At 43.4% G+C, this 19,373-nt stretch overlaps 1 protein-coding gene across 1 annotated transcript in view; it reads left to right on the top strand.

Annotated features, from left to right (window-relative positions):
* Positions 1-8,461, top strand: part of LOC126212940 (uncharacterized) — a 483,964-nt gene extending 475,503 nt beyond the window's left edge. Inside the window, exon 26 of the mRNA XM_049940457.1 lies at positions 8,129-8,461. Coding sequence (XP_049796414.1) covers positions 8,129-8,287 — 159 coding nt within the window. The 3' untranslated portion in view covers positions 8,288-8,461. The remainder of the gene's footprint in view (positions 1-8,128) is intronic.
* The last annotated feature ends 10,912 nt before the right edge of the window (positions 8,462-19,373 follow it).

Raw genomic sequence — 19,373 nt, 5'->3', positions numbered from 1 at the left:
ATCGATGATAAAATATTTTGAGAGACACACTCGCTAGCAACTTATCAGGCGGAAACGATTTGAATACAAATTTTCGTTTTGTCCTCCACTTCTGGATGTTTTGTAAATTCTTCTTTTTATCAAGAAAAGTCGCCAAATGCAAAAGCAGAACAGTTTGGTAAAGCTGCCACCTCACTCATTTAGATGTAGAAGATTTAACACTGGAAGTAAGGCTAGTGCCACAGCATTTCTTCTGGGGATTTGATGTTCTGACTTTCCCAGCAGAACAAGTTTGTGGAGGGAGTTCTCAAATCTTGCCTCATTTCTCCAAAGCAAGAGCTAGCTAACGAAATGCGAATGGGATTTTTAAATCTTCATCTTAGAAGGATGATGGCGTTATTGTAACAGAATGAGTGGAAAATTCAGCAGTTGCTGAAGCATCGACTTCTCATGGAGTGCAACATGTGTTATATTTAAAATGATACTCTGCACATGGGAAGAAGACCATTTCAGCACAACGTCCTCAAATTATGGCAGCCTATCATAATTACATAGGCGAGTGGGCATGATCCATGCTTCTAGATGCAGAATAAATATTGGGCAGGGAAAAGATACTGGCTTTTATTTTCTTGGCCGATTGACATACCTATAGATAATACCTCGCAGCTGATGGAAAGAACAGGAGCTGGGGCTGCTCAGCTTGAATTCAGAAGAGAGAATTTCAATGTCACAGAAAAAAAATGAAAATATGCATCTAAGTGCCAAAGATCACATAATAGCTTTTACGCATTACTTACGTGTGTCGTAAGTCAATACAATGCAGAAAAGTAAAATATTGTATTCTGAAAAAATGCGAGCCTTTAAGGATTATAAAAGAAGAGAAAAATCGAAAGAAGATCGCAAGTCCAGTTGAAAAACACTAGAAGCTCACGAAAACGTTCATCATCTTCACTGGCACACGTTATGAGGCATATAAACGTTTACTGATGAAATTCTGAGATTTGAAAAAGAATCTGGCAACGTATTGCTTCCTCGCATACATAGCTCATGAAATTACCATCATCAGAAAATCAAGGAAATCTGAAGTTATACGGAAACATACCGACATCCATTCTTCTGTATACCGTTCGGGAAGGAATCAGGAAAGGGGAAGCACGACAGTGGCACAGAAAGTTTCTCCGATGATGCACCATATGGAGGCTTGTTGACTGCAGTTATTGCTTGACACGTTCTGGGATAAGGTTGCAGGTAACTGTATGATGTTCTAATGTACACAGTTTCCCACTGATAACAATATGGCAAAATAAATTCCGTTTGCGTTTTTTTGTTGAAAATTTGGCTGACGAAACATAATGCTCCATCTATATAGCCCAATCTTCTTTATTTAATCAATCCCACAAGTACAGTGTTTCTTGCTTTCTATAAGTAATTTACACTACTGGTCATTAAAATTGCTACACCAAGAAGAAATTCACATATTAAATGGGTATTCATTGGAGATATATATTATACTAGAACTGACATGTGATTACGACCTTGATACGCCTGGGCATTGATTCAAACAGAGATTGGATGGCTTGTACAGGTACAGCTGCCCATGCAGCTTCAACACTATACCACAGTTCATCAAGAGTAGTGACTGCCGTATTGTGACGAGCCAGTTGCTCGGCCACCATTAACCAGACTGTTTCAATTGGTGAGAGATCTAGAGAATGTTCTGGTCAGGGCAGCAGTCGAACATTTTCTGTATCCAGAAAGGCCCGTACGGGACCTGCAACATGCGGTCATGCATTACCCTGCTGAAATGTATGGTTTCGCAGGAATCGAATGAAGGGTAGAGCCACGGGTCGTAACACATCTGAAATGTAACGTCCACTGTTGAAAGTGTCGTCAATGAGAACAAGAGGTGACCGATACGTGTAACCAATAGCACCCCATACCATCACGCCTGGTGATACGCCAGTATGGCGATGACGAATACACGGTTCCAATGTGCGTTCACCGCGATGTCGCCAAACATGGATGCGACCAACGCAATGCTGTAAACACCTGGATTCATCCGAATAAATGACGTTTTGTCATTCATGCACCCAGGTTCGTCGTCGAGTACACCATCGCCGGCGCTCCTGTCTGTGATGCAGCGTCAAGGGTAGCCACCGCCGTGGTCTCCGTGCTGATAGCCCATGCTGCTGCAAACGTCGTGGAACTGTTCGTGCAAATGGTTGTTGTCTTGCAAACGTCACCATCTGTTGACTCAGGGACCGTGACGTAGCTGCACGATCCGTTACAGCCATGCGGATAAGATGCCTGCCATCTCGACTGCTAGTGATACGAGGCCGTTGGGTTCCAGCACGGCGTTCTGCATTACTCCCCTGAATCCACCGATTCCATATTCTGCTAACAGTCATTGGACCTCGACCAACGCGAGCGGCAATGTCGCGATAGGCTACAATCTATCAAAGTCGGAAACGTGGTGGTACGCATTTCTCCTCCTTACACGAGGCATCACAACAACGTTTCACCAGGCAACACCGGTCAACTGCTGTTTGTGTATGAGAAATCGGTTGGAAACTTTTATCATGTCAGCACGTTGTAGCTGTCGCCACCGTCGCCAACCTTGTGTGAATGCTCTGAAAATCTAATCATTTGCATATCACAGCATCTTCTACCTTTGGTTAAATTTCGCGTCTGTAGCACGTCATCTTCGTGGTGTAGCGCAATTTTAATGGCCGCTACTGTTACATGTACACACTGTCAGATGCTGAGCACATGAGATAGAAGGAGAAATGTCCTAGGAACATGTGTCCAGAAATTGACGGTGTTCGTGCAACGACAACAAATTGTCCGAGAACACAGTACAGAGCGGCATCGTATCCACGTCACAACAGATCTTGAAAGTGGTTCCAACGCCATGCACGCATTCACACGTCGAATCATGGATTGCTGTACCGTTTGACACGTTCCAGCCTCTCTCCGAACTGCGTCATACGCGCTGTGAACATTCTGTTGAAGGGACTGCACATTAGGAACCGGTGCAGCATACACGACGCTTTTCAGATGGCCCCAATGATAAAAAAACCTGTCGGCTTTAAGTCCAGTGATCTAGCAGGCGGTGCTGCAGGGTCTCTGTGTCCTATCCAGAGTCCGATGAAGGTGCTGTTGGGGTGTCGGTGAGCTGTAATGCGGACATGCGGTATTGTTTTGTCACACAGAAACCACATAACCTGTCATGTTGCCAAAGGCACATTTTGAAGAAGCTCAGGTACATTCCTCCATCGAGGCGTTGTGGAATAATAACTGGCCCAAGTATGTATTCGCCAAGAATTCCTGTCAACACACTCAAGCTGAACCGATGCCGATGAGATGACTATAATGCAGGTTGATGTTGGCAGTTCTGCTAAAGGTTGCTTCATCAGTAAAGAGGACTGATGGCAGAAATCAAATAATGGTGACGATCTGGTGCAAAAACCATTGGGAAAATCCTTCCTGTAGAGGGTAATCCATGCTGATAATCGTTCTACTTGTCGTAGGTCTACGTCTACATCTACATTTCGCAAGCCACCCAACGGTGTGTGGCGGAGGGCACTTACGTGCCACTGTCGTTACCTGCCTTTCCTGTTCCAGCCGCGTATGGTTCGCGGGAAGAACGACTGCCGGAAAGCCTCCGTGAGCGCTCGAATCTCTCTAATTTTACATTCGTGATCTCCTTGGGAGGTATGAGTAGGAGGAAGCAATATATTCGATACTTCATCCAGAAACGCAAAGCAGAGCGCCTGTCTTGCAGAGTCTGCCACTCGATTTTGCTAAACATCTCCATAACGCTATCACGCTTACCAAATAACCCTGTGACGAAACGCACCGCTCTTCTTTGGATCTTCTCTATCTCCTCTGTCAACCCGACCTAGTACGGATCCCACACTGATGAGCAATACTCAAGTAGAGGTCGAACGAGTGTTTTTTAAGCCACCTCCTTTGTTGATGGACTACATTTTCTGAGGACTCTCCCAATGAATCTCAACCTGGCACCAGACTTACCAACAATTAATTTTATATAATCATTCCACTTCAAATCGTTCCGTACGCATACTCCCAGATATTTTACAGAAGTAACTGCTACCAGCGTTTGTTCCGCTATCACATAATCGTACAATAAAGGATCCTTCTTTCTACGTATTCGCAATACGTTACATTTGTCTCTGTTAAGGGTCAGTTGCCACTCCATGCACCAAGTGCCTATCCGCTGCAGATCTTCCTGCATTTCACTGCAATTTTCTAATGCTGCAGCTTCTCTGTATACTACAGCATGATCAGCGAAAAGCCGCATAGAACTGACGACACTATCTACTTGATCATTTATATATACTGTGAAAAGCAATGGTCCCATAACACTCCCCTTTGGCATTCCAGAGGTTGCTTTGACGTCTGTACACGTCTCTCCATTGAGAACAACATGCTGTGTTCTGTTTGTTAAAAACTCTTCAATCCAGCCACACAACGAGTCTGATATTCTGTAAGCTAGGTGATAGGGACAGTAGCGGTTGTCATTGAGGAAACCATGTTGTTGGGCCACTTGCCTGGAGCTTGTGCTAGAGTTCATCTCAATATCTTGTAGAACCCGGTCTTCCAAATGTGGTGTACGCACAGTTTGCCGCCTCCCAGCATATTCGTCTGTCTGAAAGGACCTATGATCACACAAACGCCTAAAAGGCGCTTAAAATGTTGGTGCCTGCTAGGGTACTTGTTTTGGCACAGCTGTTCTGCCTGTCGACTGTTTCCACCTCATTTGCCATACACACACACACCATCTCGGCCTGTTCCTGATATCAGTACCGGACCATCCTGGTGCTTACAGTACCTTGCGTCAATCGGACCGTCTGCAACGCACAAGGAAGACAATTCCCATGGTCAGAGCAACTGCCATTCGTTAGCGCCGTGTACCATGGCAACAGCCCCTTTCCGGTCTCATGCTCATAGGATACTTTTCCTCTTTTCGAATCAGGCATCCCTACTTGCCAGCTGTAGTTTTTATTAATGTTTACCCTGTAGTGTAATGTCCTCTTTTCTTTAAAATCGAGATGTGAAAATCATTGATAAATTTATCACCACCAAAGCACAAAAGTTGTCTGACATTACAAGAAGACATTTTTTCCAAGTCTGGTAACTTGGTTTAGTGATATCTTTTTGTATAATGTACAACGACAGGACAAAACACGATGACTGTTGCTCAGCGCGGTAGTGGATAGCGGCTGGCGGCTTTCTCAGTACATTGGTATGCTGTTAGGAAAACATACCGTTTATAAGTGGAACGGGGAAGAATAAGCAATCGTTGAGTGATGATGTGGGCCATGGATATGGGAAATACACTGACGTAAGTGACTTTGCCATATCAAAGATTGTGATGACCAGTCGCTAGGCAACGAGCATCTCAGAAATGAGGAAGCTAGTTGGGTGGGCCACGCGTTTGCGAATCTACAGATAATGGTTGAAGGAAAGCTTGATGTTGGAAGTGCACGCCACTGAGATTGGAGGGTCGCCCACTCTGAAAATCATCTCACATGGTGGTAAGTAGCAGATCTGACGACAGAGGGCAATGCTGGTGAAGGTGCACACTGTCCAGCACACTCTACTGAACAAGGGGTTCTGCTGGGAACGACCTCTACATGTTGTCACGTTGGCCCAACAATAACATTCATTACAATTCATGTGCGAGTGAGATCATCGACATTGAACCTCGGATAAATGGAGACGTGTCATCTGGACAACTGAGTCACGTATCTTCTCGTACTAACTGGACCGTCAGACCCAGATAAGCTATTGGTCAGATTACAGCTGCTTGAAGAGTGCACTGCACCACAGACGCAGGTCATTGGAGGCTGTATTATGCTATGCGGAACACACAGCTGGGATTGCGCAGGAGGTGTGCTAGTAATCAAAGGCACTATGACAGCTGTGGACTATGAGAACATTACTGTGGGCCACCTGCTGTCCTTGCCACTCGACATCATACACAATCGCGATGGCAATAAGTCAAGCACTGCATTACACTAGACTACTATTCTAAGACTACAATATGATCAGTCCATTCCACCACACATATTCACACACACCTTGGAAGATGAGCTATGACTGTGCAGTTGGTGGATCGACTTAGTAGAGCCCACTCAGCAAGTGCTGGGAATTCTGAATGGATGTATGCAGTCTGCCAGGAACAGAACTAATGATGAGAGAATTGGATTAACTTGCTGGTTGTTCATTAATTCACCACCAAGGGAGTATATCGCAGTTGCATGGCTTTACAATAAGCTCACAACGATAGACAGCAGCCAAGTTCCACATTTACCTTTCACACCAACGCTACGAAAGTCACAGACCACATCACACGTAGAAATTACACTCTTCTCAGTCTTTGTTTACAGCAACGTATTTTTACGTAAAGACTCACTTAACAAATAACTACCTACTTCATAAACTTAAAATATCTCCACTATATAAACCCGAGCTTACTGAAGTTATTTTGTCTATTCGCATAAGGGAATTGGACACGAAATGTTGGGGAGATACAGCCTGTCCACAAAATGAAAAGTGAGAGCTGCTGATGGTGCGGGAAGCCGACGTTCCTGGAAGAATGCTTCAGCCGTCGTGCAGGCTGGCAAGAATCAATTGTTCCTCTAGACTGTAGAACAGTATACAGAGACTTACGGAGAGACTGTCGATATGCGTTAGTTGCATTGGTACTGTTAGTAACTCATATCTGTATTCCATACGATATGCGTTTGTTGCGTTAGTACTGTTGGTAACTCATATCTGTATTCCACGTCTATTAACACATTTTGTGGGAGGCAAGCAAGCCCACACATGTCTGCGCACTGCATTGCCTGTTATTCATAAGGTGTACTGTGGTGAGTATGCATAATCTTCTGAAACATCCTGCAGTTGCTTCTTGTGACGTAGTGGGATAATGGCATGGGGAATAATCACATCGCACTTCAGTTTGCAGACCAATGATGGATGGTACTGTGTGACCACACTGCGCATCCACCCACCCTCCACCCCCACCCCCTCCACTCTGTTGCATCCCCAGAACAAAATGTATCCCTCAGTGTGGCTCTTCTGTACGTGTATATGGTACAAAGTCTAATATTTCTTATTAATCCATTTCATTATACAGCACACACTAATTTTATTCCATTCTAAAACTATTTTTGATAATTTGTGGTTCCTTCATCATCGGGACAGCAGGAACGATAAGTCCTAGACAAAAACTGAATGGGACCTCTTTTGTAGGATATTTAACATAATGTAATTTTGTACTGAGAAAGATTTTCACTTCAAGAAAAACATAAAAAAAGTTAACTCCACCAACCCCAATGCTCACAACCCACTGGTGGGGATTTTTAGTATGTTGTTCATGACACTCTACCCTTACCACTGTATAAAAATTTGCGACTACAAGAATTTTTCCAATATTCCTCCTTTTTTGGTCTTCTTTGACTGAGTGGATGATAGCGATTATACTTTGACGTATTGAGCACCAAACGTAACCTGAGCTGCACCTGTGCAACACATCTGGGACGCTATAGGGCATCAACTCTACACACACAAACCAGCAGCTCATGGTTACACCGTCTACGTGACGTGTGGCAAGGCGTCTGCAAACCTACCAACGAATTCCTGAATTCATGCCACACACCTCTAGTGTTCTTCAAAGGTGGACAAACGTGATGTCAATCAGCTGATCATAGTTTTTTGCGTTATCAACTTGTTATTGTAATATAAATTAAGTACAGTAAAACACACACTCCACTTCAAGAACGTGGAAAACGCATGAGTAGAAACTCAATATCACACACTTCACACTCTTGCTTCTTCAGTGTGTCATATAATTCGTGAGAAAACTGATAATTTTAGTTTAATTTTCCTTGCCTCGTAATAACATAATGAGGAGTATATATTTTTTGTTATCAATAATTCCGCTATAAATAAAAAAACCAAGAATTATTGGGATACTTTAAGTCATTAATTTAAAAGTTTGTTGTTATACCTACATTTTTTCACCATTGTCACTTGTTTTGGTACTCTACAGACACTAGAATATCTCCAAAACAGTTCACGTGTGAAATAAATTTAAATGTCTTTGCTTATATTTCAGGACGAAGTAGAGAATCAGTCTGTTGTCACATTCCATTTAAAAGAAATGGGATTTGTATCAACAGAAATTCAATTCCAGAAATATGCCCTTATATTGATTCAAGAATACATGGGAAACCGAAGTATGGACATTTTTATAACAGAGGAAACGGAAGTTTAAATGGAAGAGAGAAGAATTTAGCATCAGTGTTATAAGTCAAAAACATATTCTTGCAATATGGATGAAACTATAACATTTATATGTATCTTTAATTTGTGGATTAAAATAGTTGTTAAACAATCATTAAGCTTCATCCTATTATTCTTACAGAAAATAAAATTTTTGAGAAAATTACTCTTTCATTATTCATTCATCCTTGGAATCCTGCTCACAGCACACTACATTTGATTGGTTTCAGTGGTCAAGGGTATCACACAGTAAAAACAGTCAACACAGTAGTGATATTCATAATAAGGAACATGAATTTAATGAATTTATGATTCTAAGTAAATCCACGTTGAAAAAGTCAATAAATGAAACTAAAAAGTGGAGTTCATCCAGCAATTAAGTTCCATTAGACCTCAACAACATACTGAACATAAAAGGACGTCCACCAGGTGAATTCTACAGCCAGCAGAAGGCTGTGTTCATACATTTGGAGGAAAATACTCTTCACAGCAGGACTGGGGAGGAACATATCAATGAAACAAGAAATGTGACTGGACACTTATGTTTGCAACTGGTGGCGAGAGATACAGTAACAAAGCAGATATAATAACACAAAATAAACTGCATAATTGAGGAACTTTGTAATACATCGAGAGCAGTGTCACAGATGCACTGAAATTGTTAATAAATATCCCAGTAGATATAATTTGCATTACAATAGCTGTTTACTATAACCACTGGTGACACTGCAACAGATGGCGATATGGCACGGCTGTCGAAGTAGTGGATGTGCTACCCATTGGTGACAAGTGATGATAGGTTAGGCCTTCAATGCGGGGCAACAGCGTGGGCAAGTGGTGGCACAACAGCCTGAAACCTGGAGCCCAGTGATACATGCACGGCCAGTAGTGTGCCAGCAATTTTTTGTGGTAGCAAAGGATGTGTACTGTACATTGGACGGTCGGTGGCTCGGATGTGGCTGAGATTTGAGGCACGCTGGTGAGCAGCCTCTGAAGCCAAGGCCCTCTGCTGATGCCCAGAAGCTAGTTGGTGTTACCCTGAGGTTTGATGGCCTTAGTTCAGGTGTTGGCAGCATCAGATGTAGGAGAGGTCTGTATGCCAGGGGCTAGCAAATGTGGCAGTTGGACTTGGTTGAGGCTTGGTTACCCACTTCAGGTTATTGGCTGGCCTGGAGTACTTTTTGGCATTGTTGTTGTTGTGGTCTTCAGTCCTGAGACTGGTTTGATGCAGCTCTCCATGCTACTCTGTCCTGTGCAAGCTTCTTCATCTCCCAGTACCTACTGCAACCTACATCCTTCTGAATCTGCTTAGTGTATTGATCTCTTGGTCTCCCTCTACGATTTTTACCCTCCACGCTGCCCTCCAATGCTAAATTTGTGATCCCTTGATGCCTCAAAACATGTCCTACCAACCGATCCCTTCTTCTAGTCAAGTTGTGCCACAAACTTCTCTTCTCCCCAATCCTATTCAATACCTCCTCATTAGTTATGTGATCTACCCACCTTATCTTCAGCATTCTTCTGTAGCACCACATTTCGAAAGCTTCTATTCTCTTCTTGTCCACACTGGTTATCGTCCATGTTTCACTTCCATACATGGCTACACTCCATACAAATACTTTCAGAAACGACTTCCTGACACTTAAATCTATACTCGATGTTAACAAATTTCTCTCCTTCAGAAACGATTTCCTTGCCATTGCCAGTCTACATTTTATATCCTCTCTACTTCGACCATCATCAGTTATTTTACTCCCTAAATAGCAAAACTCCTTTACTATTTTAAGTGTCTCATTTCCTAATCTAATCCCCTCAGCATCACCCGATTTAATTTGAGTACATTCCATTATCCTCGTTTTGCTTTTGTTGATGTTCATCTTATATCTTCCTTTCAAGACACTGTCCATTCCGTTCAACTGCTCTTCCCAGTCCTTTGCTGTCTCTGACAGAATTACAATGTCATCGGCGAACCTCAAAGTTTTTACTTCTTCTCCATGAATTTTAATACCTACTCCGAATTTTTCTTTTGTTTCCTTTACTGCTTGCTCAATATACAGATTGAATAACATCGGGGAGAGGCTACAACCCTGTCTCACTCCTTTCCCAACCACTGCTTCCCTTTCATGCCCCTCGACTCTTATAACTGCCATCTGGTTTCTGTACAAATTTTAAATAGTCCTTCGCCCGTTGTGTTTTACCCCTGCCACCTTCAGAATTTGAAAGAGGGTATTCCAGTTAACGTTGTCAAAAGCTTTCTCTAAGTCTACAAATGCTAGAAACGTAGGTTTGCCTTTCCTTAACCTTTCTTCTAAGATAAGTCGTAAGGTTAGTATTGCCTCACGTGTTCCAACATTTCTATGGAATCCAAACTGATCTTCCCCGAGGTCCGCTTCTACCAGTTTTTCCATCCGTCTGTAAAGAATTCGTGTTAGTATTTTGCAGCTGTGACTTATTAAACTGATAGTTCGGTAATTTTCACATCTGTCAACACCTGCTTTCTTTGGGATTGGAATTATTATATTCTTCTTGAAGTCTGTGGGTATTTCGCCTGTCTCATACATCTTGCTCACCAGATGGTAGAGTTTTGTCATGACTGGCTCTCCCAAGGCCATCAGTAGTTCTAACGGAATGTTGTCTAGTCCCGGGGCCTTGTTTCGACTCAGGTCTTTCAGTGCTCTGTCAAAATCTTCACGCAGTATCTTATCTCCCATTTCATCTTCATCTACATCCTCTTCCATTTCCATAATATTGTCCTCAAGTACATCGCCCTTGTATAAACCCTCTATATACTCCTTCCACCTTTCTGCCTTCCATTCTTTGCTTAGAACTGGGTTGCCATCTGAGCTCTTGATATTCATACAAGTGGTTCTCTTCTCTCCAAAGGTCTCTTTAATTTTCCTGTAGGCAGTATCTATCTTACCCCTAGTGAGACAAGCGTCTACATCCTTACATTTGTCCTCTAGCCATCCCTGCTTAGCCATTTTGCACTTCCTGTCGATCTCATTTTTGGACGTTTGTATCCGTTTTTGCATGCTTCATTTACTGCATTTTTATATTTTCTCCTTTCATCAATTAAATTCAATATTTCTTCTGTTGCCCAAGGATTTCTATTAGCCCTCGTCTTTTTACCTACTTGATCCTCTGCTGCCTTCACTACTTCATCCCTCAGAGCTACCCATTCTTCTTCTACTGTATTTCTTTCCCCCATTCCTGTCAATTGTTCCCTTATGCTCTCCCTGAAACTCTCTACAACCTCTGGTTCTTTCAGTTTATCCAGGTCCCATCTGCTTAAATTCCCACCTTTTTGCAGTTTCTTCAGTTTCAATCTGCAGTTCAAAACCAATAGATTGTGGTCAGAATCCACATCTGCCCCTGGAAATGTCTCACAATTTAAAACCTGGTTCCTAAATCTCTGTCTTACCATTATATAATCTATCTGATACCTTTTAGTATCTCCAGGATTCTTCCAGGTATACAACCATCGTTTATGATTCTTGAACAAAGTGTTAGCTATGATTATGCTCTGTGCAAAATTCTACAAGGCGGCTTCCTCTTTCATTTCTTCCCCCCAATCCATATTCACCTACTATGTTTCCTTCTCTCCTTTTCCTACTGACGAATTCCAGTCACGCATGACTATTAAATTTTCGTCTCCCTTCACTACCTGAGTAATTTCTTTTATATCGTCATACATTTCATCAATTTCCTCATCATCTGCAGAGATAGTTGGCATATAAACTTGTACTACTGTAGTAGGCATGGGCTTTGTGTCTATCTTGGCCACAATAATGCGTTCACTATGCTGTTTGTAGTAGCTAACCCGCACTCCTATTTTTTTATTCATTATTAAACCTACTCCTGCATTACCCCTATTTGATTTTGTATTTATAACCCTGTAATCACCTGACCAAAAGTCTTGTTCCTCCTGCCACCGAACTTCACTAATTCCCACTATATCTAACTTTAACCTATCCATTTCCCTTTTTAAATTTTCTAACCTACCTGCCCGATTAAGGGATCTGACATTCCACGCTCCGATCTGTAGAATGCCAGTTTTCTTTCTCCTGATAACGGCGTCCTCTTGAGTAGTCCCCGCCCGGAGATCCGAATGGGGGACTATTTTAGCTCCGGAATATTTTACCCAAGAGGACGCCATCATCATTTAATCATACAGTAAAGCTGCATGCCCTCGGGAAAAATTACGGCTGTAGTTTCCCCTTGCTTTCAGCCGTTTTTTGGCATTAGCAGCAGTCAAAGACAATGCCCTGCTAACACTGGGCTGTCAGTGTTTGTGACCGAGTTTCCCAGCTTTTCTTGTGACTGATCCCACCTCAGACCATATAGGGACTGAGGCAGTGTAGCATCAGGTCAAGGTATGAGGTTGTTCAGCTCGCTAGTGCAGTGGAATGAAGTCCTGCACCATGCTGCCTCAACAGTATTCTGGTCTGGCAGTACGACTGTGCAAGTAGCGAGCTGGTCTGCCCAGCTACAGGTATGGACTGACAGACGATGGTGCAACTCTCCTCCTCTCTCAGAATATCCAGTCCACTAGATCTCAGGCCGTTGCTAAATTTGTAAATTCATTAGCTCATACAGCATGGAGTAGGGGACACTAACGTCTACTTAAGTCGTAGTGCCGACCGACTCACTCAGAATCTGCTGCATTTGGTGTCAGGATATGGTGGATGATTCTCTGCTGTAGACGGACAGAGACTGTACAGGTAAGGACCAGGATTACCTGAAGATGAGATTCCTGTCGTCGTTACTCAGTGCTGGTATCTTCTGAATGTGTTGAAACGTTTGCTCTGTGTTAATTTGTCCCTTCTGTGCAATAATAATCTCATTCAAGGCGCTGGTGGCAACCGATTGTCCAACACCTTCCCCTTTCACTGTCTCTGTTGTAGGTTCGAGGGTAGTCCCAAAAGTAAGGTCACCTATTTTTTATAAGTACACAGACCTGTTTATTTCTACAATGGTTTACATAAGTTTACAGCTTGATCATTTAGCTATTTTTCGACATAATCACCATGTCTGTCGATGCATTTTTGTAGACGCTGTGGCAGTTTTTGTATGCCCATGTCATACCAGGTCGCCGTCATGCTGTGCAGAAGGTTATGGACCCCTTCTTTCACCTCGTCGTCGGAGCTGAAACGCTTTCCGGCCAGATGTTCTTTTAACGTAGGGAACAGGCGATAGTCACTGGGGGCCAAGCCAGAACTCTAGGGTGGGTGGGTGACTATGTTCCACTGAAACTGTTGCAGGAGAGCAACGTTTTGCCGAGCGATATATGGGCGAGCATAGTAATGGAGAATGTGTACGCCCTTGCTCAAAATTCCTCTTCTCCAGTTCTGAATTGCCCGTTTGAGTTTTTTCAGTGTCAGCGTTAATTGTGGGCCCAGCGATTCAGCCACAGCGTCTACAAAAATGCATCGACAGAAATGGTGATTATGTCGAAAAATAGCCATATTTTCAAGCAGTAAACTGATGTAAACCATTGTAGAAATAAACAGGTCTGTGTACTTATAAAAAAATAGGTGACCTTACTTTTGGGATTACCCTCGCATTTGCGGTAACTGTACCCAGATGACATACATAGTATACTCAGTGAAATCCTGCTCTCTGAAAATAGGATAGTGTGTCGAGGAAGGCCATCGGCATTCCTCCGCACCTGTCCCTCGTAGAAATAGCTTCATCTCACATATCTGAGACAGTCTGGATCTCCCTGGATGGTATACCGGGCGTCTCATTTATCTTGATCACCCTAAATAACTGTTTATCCAGATGCTAATTACAAAATGTTTCAAGCAAATGTTCTTTATCCGTCGGGGGGACATCAATCAGCATGATTGCCTTCGTTTTAGCGTTGTTTTCTACAAAGATACGAACAACAGTATGGCTTTTTTAAATAGCACCCTTAATTTTTTATTCGGTAATTCATTTTCTCTTCTAAAGACCTATTCAGAAATGTATCACAGTGTACCATTCACTGCAACACAACATTATTAATTACATGACACAACACTGACGTTGACGCTCCCAGTGCTTAGTGCAGGTACTTGGCGTAATGGAACGCATCCATGTGCTGACGTTCACAGAGGAAAAATGTAAACATTAGAAGAATGCACACCCATCATTCCATCAACCACCATCAGTTGAAGAGTTGTGTGAGTAGAATGTACATCAACGAAGATAAGGTAGAAATGGGGAATGTAAGTTAGCAGAACAGTAATTCCAATACTGTTTTCTTATGTACGGGTATATTTAGTATAGTAGTTTAGTCCTGTTAAATACTGTTGTGTAGAGTAGGTATACAGTAAAGGCTGTCCTTCCTACAAACTGCATGGATATAACGTTTCTTTTATTGTTGTTGTTGTTGTTGTTGTTGAAAGTAGGCGAACTGCTACGTAGGCAGCGGAACTGTACAGAGAGCCATATCCTGACAAGAACCCACCTTCCTGACGGATGTTTTCTCGTCTTGTTCTACGCTTCAGGAAACGGGAAGTTTAACCCACGACAACGGAATCGTCGTAGCACTCGCACAGACGAAGCTGCCGAGGTTCCTGTTCTCGCTTCCGTTGCTATGAATCCACATGTGTGCACACGACTGCTTGAAGACGAGATTGGCATTCCTAAAACCAGTCTTACACGTCACCGGTTCCATCCTTACCATGTACACCTACATCAAGAATTACATGGGGATGATTTACAGAATCGTGTACATTCTGTCAGTAGGCACAGCAGCAAATCCTCGCCAACTTCTTCTCCAATGTTCTGTTTACCGATGATGTTCCTTCTCAAACAAAGGACAGGCAAATACAAGGAAAACGCATTATTGGTCCAGCGACAACCCACGATGGCTTAGACAGGTGGAACATCTGCGTCAACGGAGGGTTAACGACTGGTCTGGGACGCTTGATGCTACAATTATTGGTGCTTATTTCATCAATGGTAGTCCAAACGGCACAGCGTATGCCATCTTCCTGGACCAAATTCTTCCTCCTCTTCTGGATGAAGTGCCGCTAAGAACCAGAATGCTTATGTGGTATCAACACAATGGATGTCCAGCACATAATGCCTTGCGCGCGCGTCGCGTTCTGAACCGAAGGTATCCTGCAAGATGGATTGGTCGAGGAGAAGCAATTACTTGGCCTGCTAGGTCTCCTGATTTACATCCTCTGGACTTTTTTCTTTGGGGATGCATTGAAGACGTTGTCTATCGCGATATTACAACAGTTCCAGAGGACATGCAGGAACGTATCGTGCTTGCTTGTAATTCTCGTCAGCAGGCAACACTGGAAGCAGTAAATAATTCTTTCATTCAAGAAGTTCACCAGTGTATTAGTGTCCAGGGTCACCCCTTTGAGCATCTTTGAATGGTCTACTCCAGGGCAGTGTTACAGCAGAGTCAGTCAATTTTGTGTCATGTTTCTACTTGGTTTGCATTTATTTTCCGACAGCTTCAGCAAGTAGACCAGTTTCTAATCACGGGCTCAAAGTCAATGTTGTGTTATCTAATTAATAGCGTTGTGTTTTAGTGAATGGATTCAGTGAATCATACCGCTGTTCATACCTCTGTAAAAAAAACAAAGCTCCAACGTAGGAAATCATGCTGATTGATGTTCCACTGACGTCTAAAGAACGTTTGCTTGAAACATTTTGTAATTTTCATCTGGACAACAGTTATTCAGAGTGTTCAAGCTAAATGAGACACCCTGTATAGTAATTTACTCTACTTTACATCGTCGCATTCCGTCTGCTGATAACTTTGTGACCAGGTACTGCTTTCTTTCTGCACTACCATGAAATCAGTATCTGGTAAAAGCACACTCAGTCACCTGCTACAATCTCTTGCATGGTCACTTACTCTGGAGTCTTGTACTTTACCAATTAGCTGAAACCATTTGCATTTTTACAGGATTGGGAGGAGTCCCTTATTTGTCCGACTTTCTCTTATAACACATTTCATTTCTCCTTCTATTTATGGCCATTCCTTTAATGTACTTATATAGTTATTTAGACTTACTTTTCCTTTTAAATCTTTCTCTGTCAGCAAAATGCGTCTTAAATTACAGTCAGTTTCCTCCAGGCTTGAACTAAATACACCATCTGAGCCGTGGTAAAAAAAAAAAAAAAAAATCTGTTAGAAGAGCGCGCTGCAGCGCGTTGTGTGAAGCAGTCGCCCTCCATTTCTGGCGGTGGCGCCGCTGCGGTAATTGCAGCTTTGGTGTCTCCCTCTGGTGGGAAAGCGGAAAGGTTGCCTGTTCACGTGCATTTAATGGGTACTATGAGATCGGTAGAGGGGTCAGTCGAAGTGAGGCTAGGTCAGTCTCGCGTCACCAGGTGCTGGTCTGTCTCTCATTTGCATTTGTGCGGCAGTTAGTGTCTGTCTGTCGTCGGAGTGCTAGTACGTCTGTCGTTTGGATAAAACTTTAAAGCAAGAAAATGAGAGTCTTGCCACTCCGCCAGTAACAGAACTCAGCGAGTGGTCGCCCGGTCAGGGCTAAGTTCCTGCATCTGAGTCTGCGCGTTAGGCCGCCAGTCTGCTCGAGTTGCTCGGGCAACGGTCATTGGCGGTTGGATCGGTCGGTTGGTCGGTCGCGCACTGAGACACAAGGTGACTTGTCCGCCTTGAGCGTCGGCGCACGTGAGATAGCCACTTGAGTCCAGTGGGCAGCGCCGTATAGAAAAGGGTAGTGGCTTCGCGGTTCACACGAGAGCAACAGGAGCGATACCACGTTATCGGGCTGGTCGGGGCGAGCTGCGACGCCGTGAGACGGGAGAGCGGCGCGCCTTCCTGCGTCCGTTGAAGCGGCTGGCAGCGGATGGTTCGGGAGAGCGTTGGGGGTGCTGCGCCAGGTTTTCGCCAGAAATCGCAGTTTATTAGAAGTTAAGTGATTGGAGATATGTTGTTTCATTTACTTGTTAAATTCTACTTGTTTTCTTAGTGAGGTCCCCAGCCGCTTTGTTTTTGGGTCGTCCCACCATTCTTCTCTGTTTGCCCACCCATGGGAAGGTGGCTATTTGTGAATTGGGTGGTCCGTTTTTCCCTTGTGGAATTGGGGAGGTTTAGAGTAATCTGCGGTTCGGGTTGTTTAGTAAACGGTTTCATTTTTGTCACTGTTGACAAGAAGGGAGAAAATCATGCGAATAGATCCTACTAACGTCAGTGAAATACTTCTCGCATTATACTACATCAAACTGTAAACTGAAATATGTTACCAGTAAAGGTTTTGTAGCCATTTTCATTAGTCTCCTGTTACTGGAAATAGCTCGAAATGTGAGACTTTCGTTATACATAATTTTAGTGTGAGACTGTTAACTGGAAGTTGATTGAAGCATAGAGTTGGAAATCCGTCCATCCAGACAGGATAGAGCAACAGGTCATCCACATTGTCCAAGTTTGGATGACCAGCAATTCTGGAGGAATTATTTCGACACTCGGTAAATGCCATAAACATCCACGACACATTTCTTTTACATAAAAACGCAGATTACATATTATTTTACAAAAATTTTTAATAGATATCAAAAACGAAACAGTGATTTTTATAGAATATCTTGAGCCAAAGTATTAGGTCGTTTACGTCCAGCATGATCACTTGAGCAGTTCACCTGCATTACTTTATCCAACGTCGTTTCTGCCTGGGTTTGAAACCAACCATTATTGCGGACAATTGCGTTTCACCTCTGTATTCTTCCCGAGGACATGATTAGCTAACCCGTCATCACATTTGTCATTACAACTAAATGAATACCCCTAACTGCACACAGGCGTCGATATAAGTAAACGGGGACAGTTGAAAATGTGTGCCCCGACAGGGACTCGAACTCGGGATCTCCTGCTTACAAGGCAGACGCTCTATCTACCTGAGCCACTGAGGACAAAGAGGATAATGCGACTGCAGGGACTTACCTCTGACACGCGTGCTGTGAGACCCACATTCGCAACTTATTGCCCCGCACTAAATTCATAGTGCCCCTGCCCATTATACTCATTACTCGCGGCTCTACTGCCGATTTTCGTAAGAGTTCGGGCACTGATTTCGCATCAGCACAGAAGAAGATGGTCAAATGGCCGGTGAGCCTTAACTACATATGTATGAAGATGGTATCGGACGTGTCCGAAAGAACAGATGCCATCTTCATATATACATTAGTCATTGTCTGTAGACCAGCAACCGGCGGTAATTTCGTCAGACGAAATCATTGCGTAGTCAGGCTCGCTGCCATTTCACTGCCAGTCATTTATGTCTTTAACACCTGTGGATGGGAATACTGGAATGTCTAAAAATGCTACAACGAACCACGACGATCAGACATTGCTAGCAGTCCCTTTATCCAGTGTAAAAACTGGAACAGTGGACTCACAGATGTTCGGTGATAGATTATCCTTCCGCCGTGACACCACTGAAATTCCATCACGAAATTCAGCGGCAATGTCTTTCAAGAATACTTGTCTATCCGTCGTTCGCAATGGAACTAACATTTTGTTCATAGGCACTTCCATCTTCTTTCTCTTTGAGACAATTTTTACTCACAAGGAGTAGTACAGTGTTCACTTGTTAAGTGACTCCATGCCAGGATCTCTATATTATCGTTGGCTGAATTTAGATAATGACTCTCATCGATATTTGTTTCCGTTATCGTGCTAGAGTATTGAATACAATTATAGTACTTGAAAAAGAAAGATGTCCACTCCAGATGAACTAGCGATACAGATTGATGAGCGCTAGATAGACGAAGTTCCTTTGTACTTCATGTTAATACGACCAAATGTTACACTCGAAACAGTGTTATTAGAGCCTACATCAGCCGCGGCAGTCTGGACACCTGTCACAGCTCGTGCCTGATGAAGGCGCCCTGCCAGCCGCTGCTGCTGTGTGGGTTGCGTCGCGCAGAGATGAGGCGCTGAGGATGCGTTGCCAGGCAGACACACGGCTGGCAGATATACAGATGACCGCCTCTCAGCTGCGGAGTGGGCAGAGTGACGGGGAGATGGGAAGGGAAAGGGAAGGCCAAGGCCAAGGCCAGGCAAGGCATGGGGAAGGGAAGTAAGGGAAGGTAAGGCAAGGGAAGGG

Source organism: Schistocerca nitens, chromosome 11 (genome assembly GCF_023898315.1).
Source record: "Schistocerca nitens isolate TAMUIC-IGC-003100 chromosome 11, iqSchNite1.1, whole genome shotgun sequence".
Lineage (NCBI taxonomy): Eukaryota > Metazoa > Arthropoda > Insecta > Orthoptera > Acrididae > Schistocerca > Schistocerca nitens.
The sequence above is the reverse complement of the archived record's forward strand: the minus strand, read 5'-3'. Positions and strand labels throughout refer to the sequence as shown.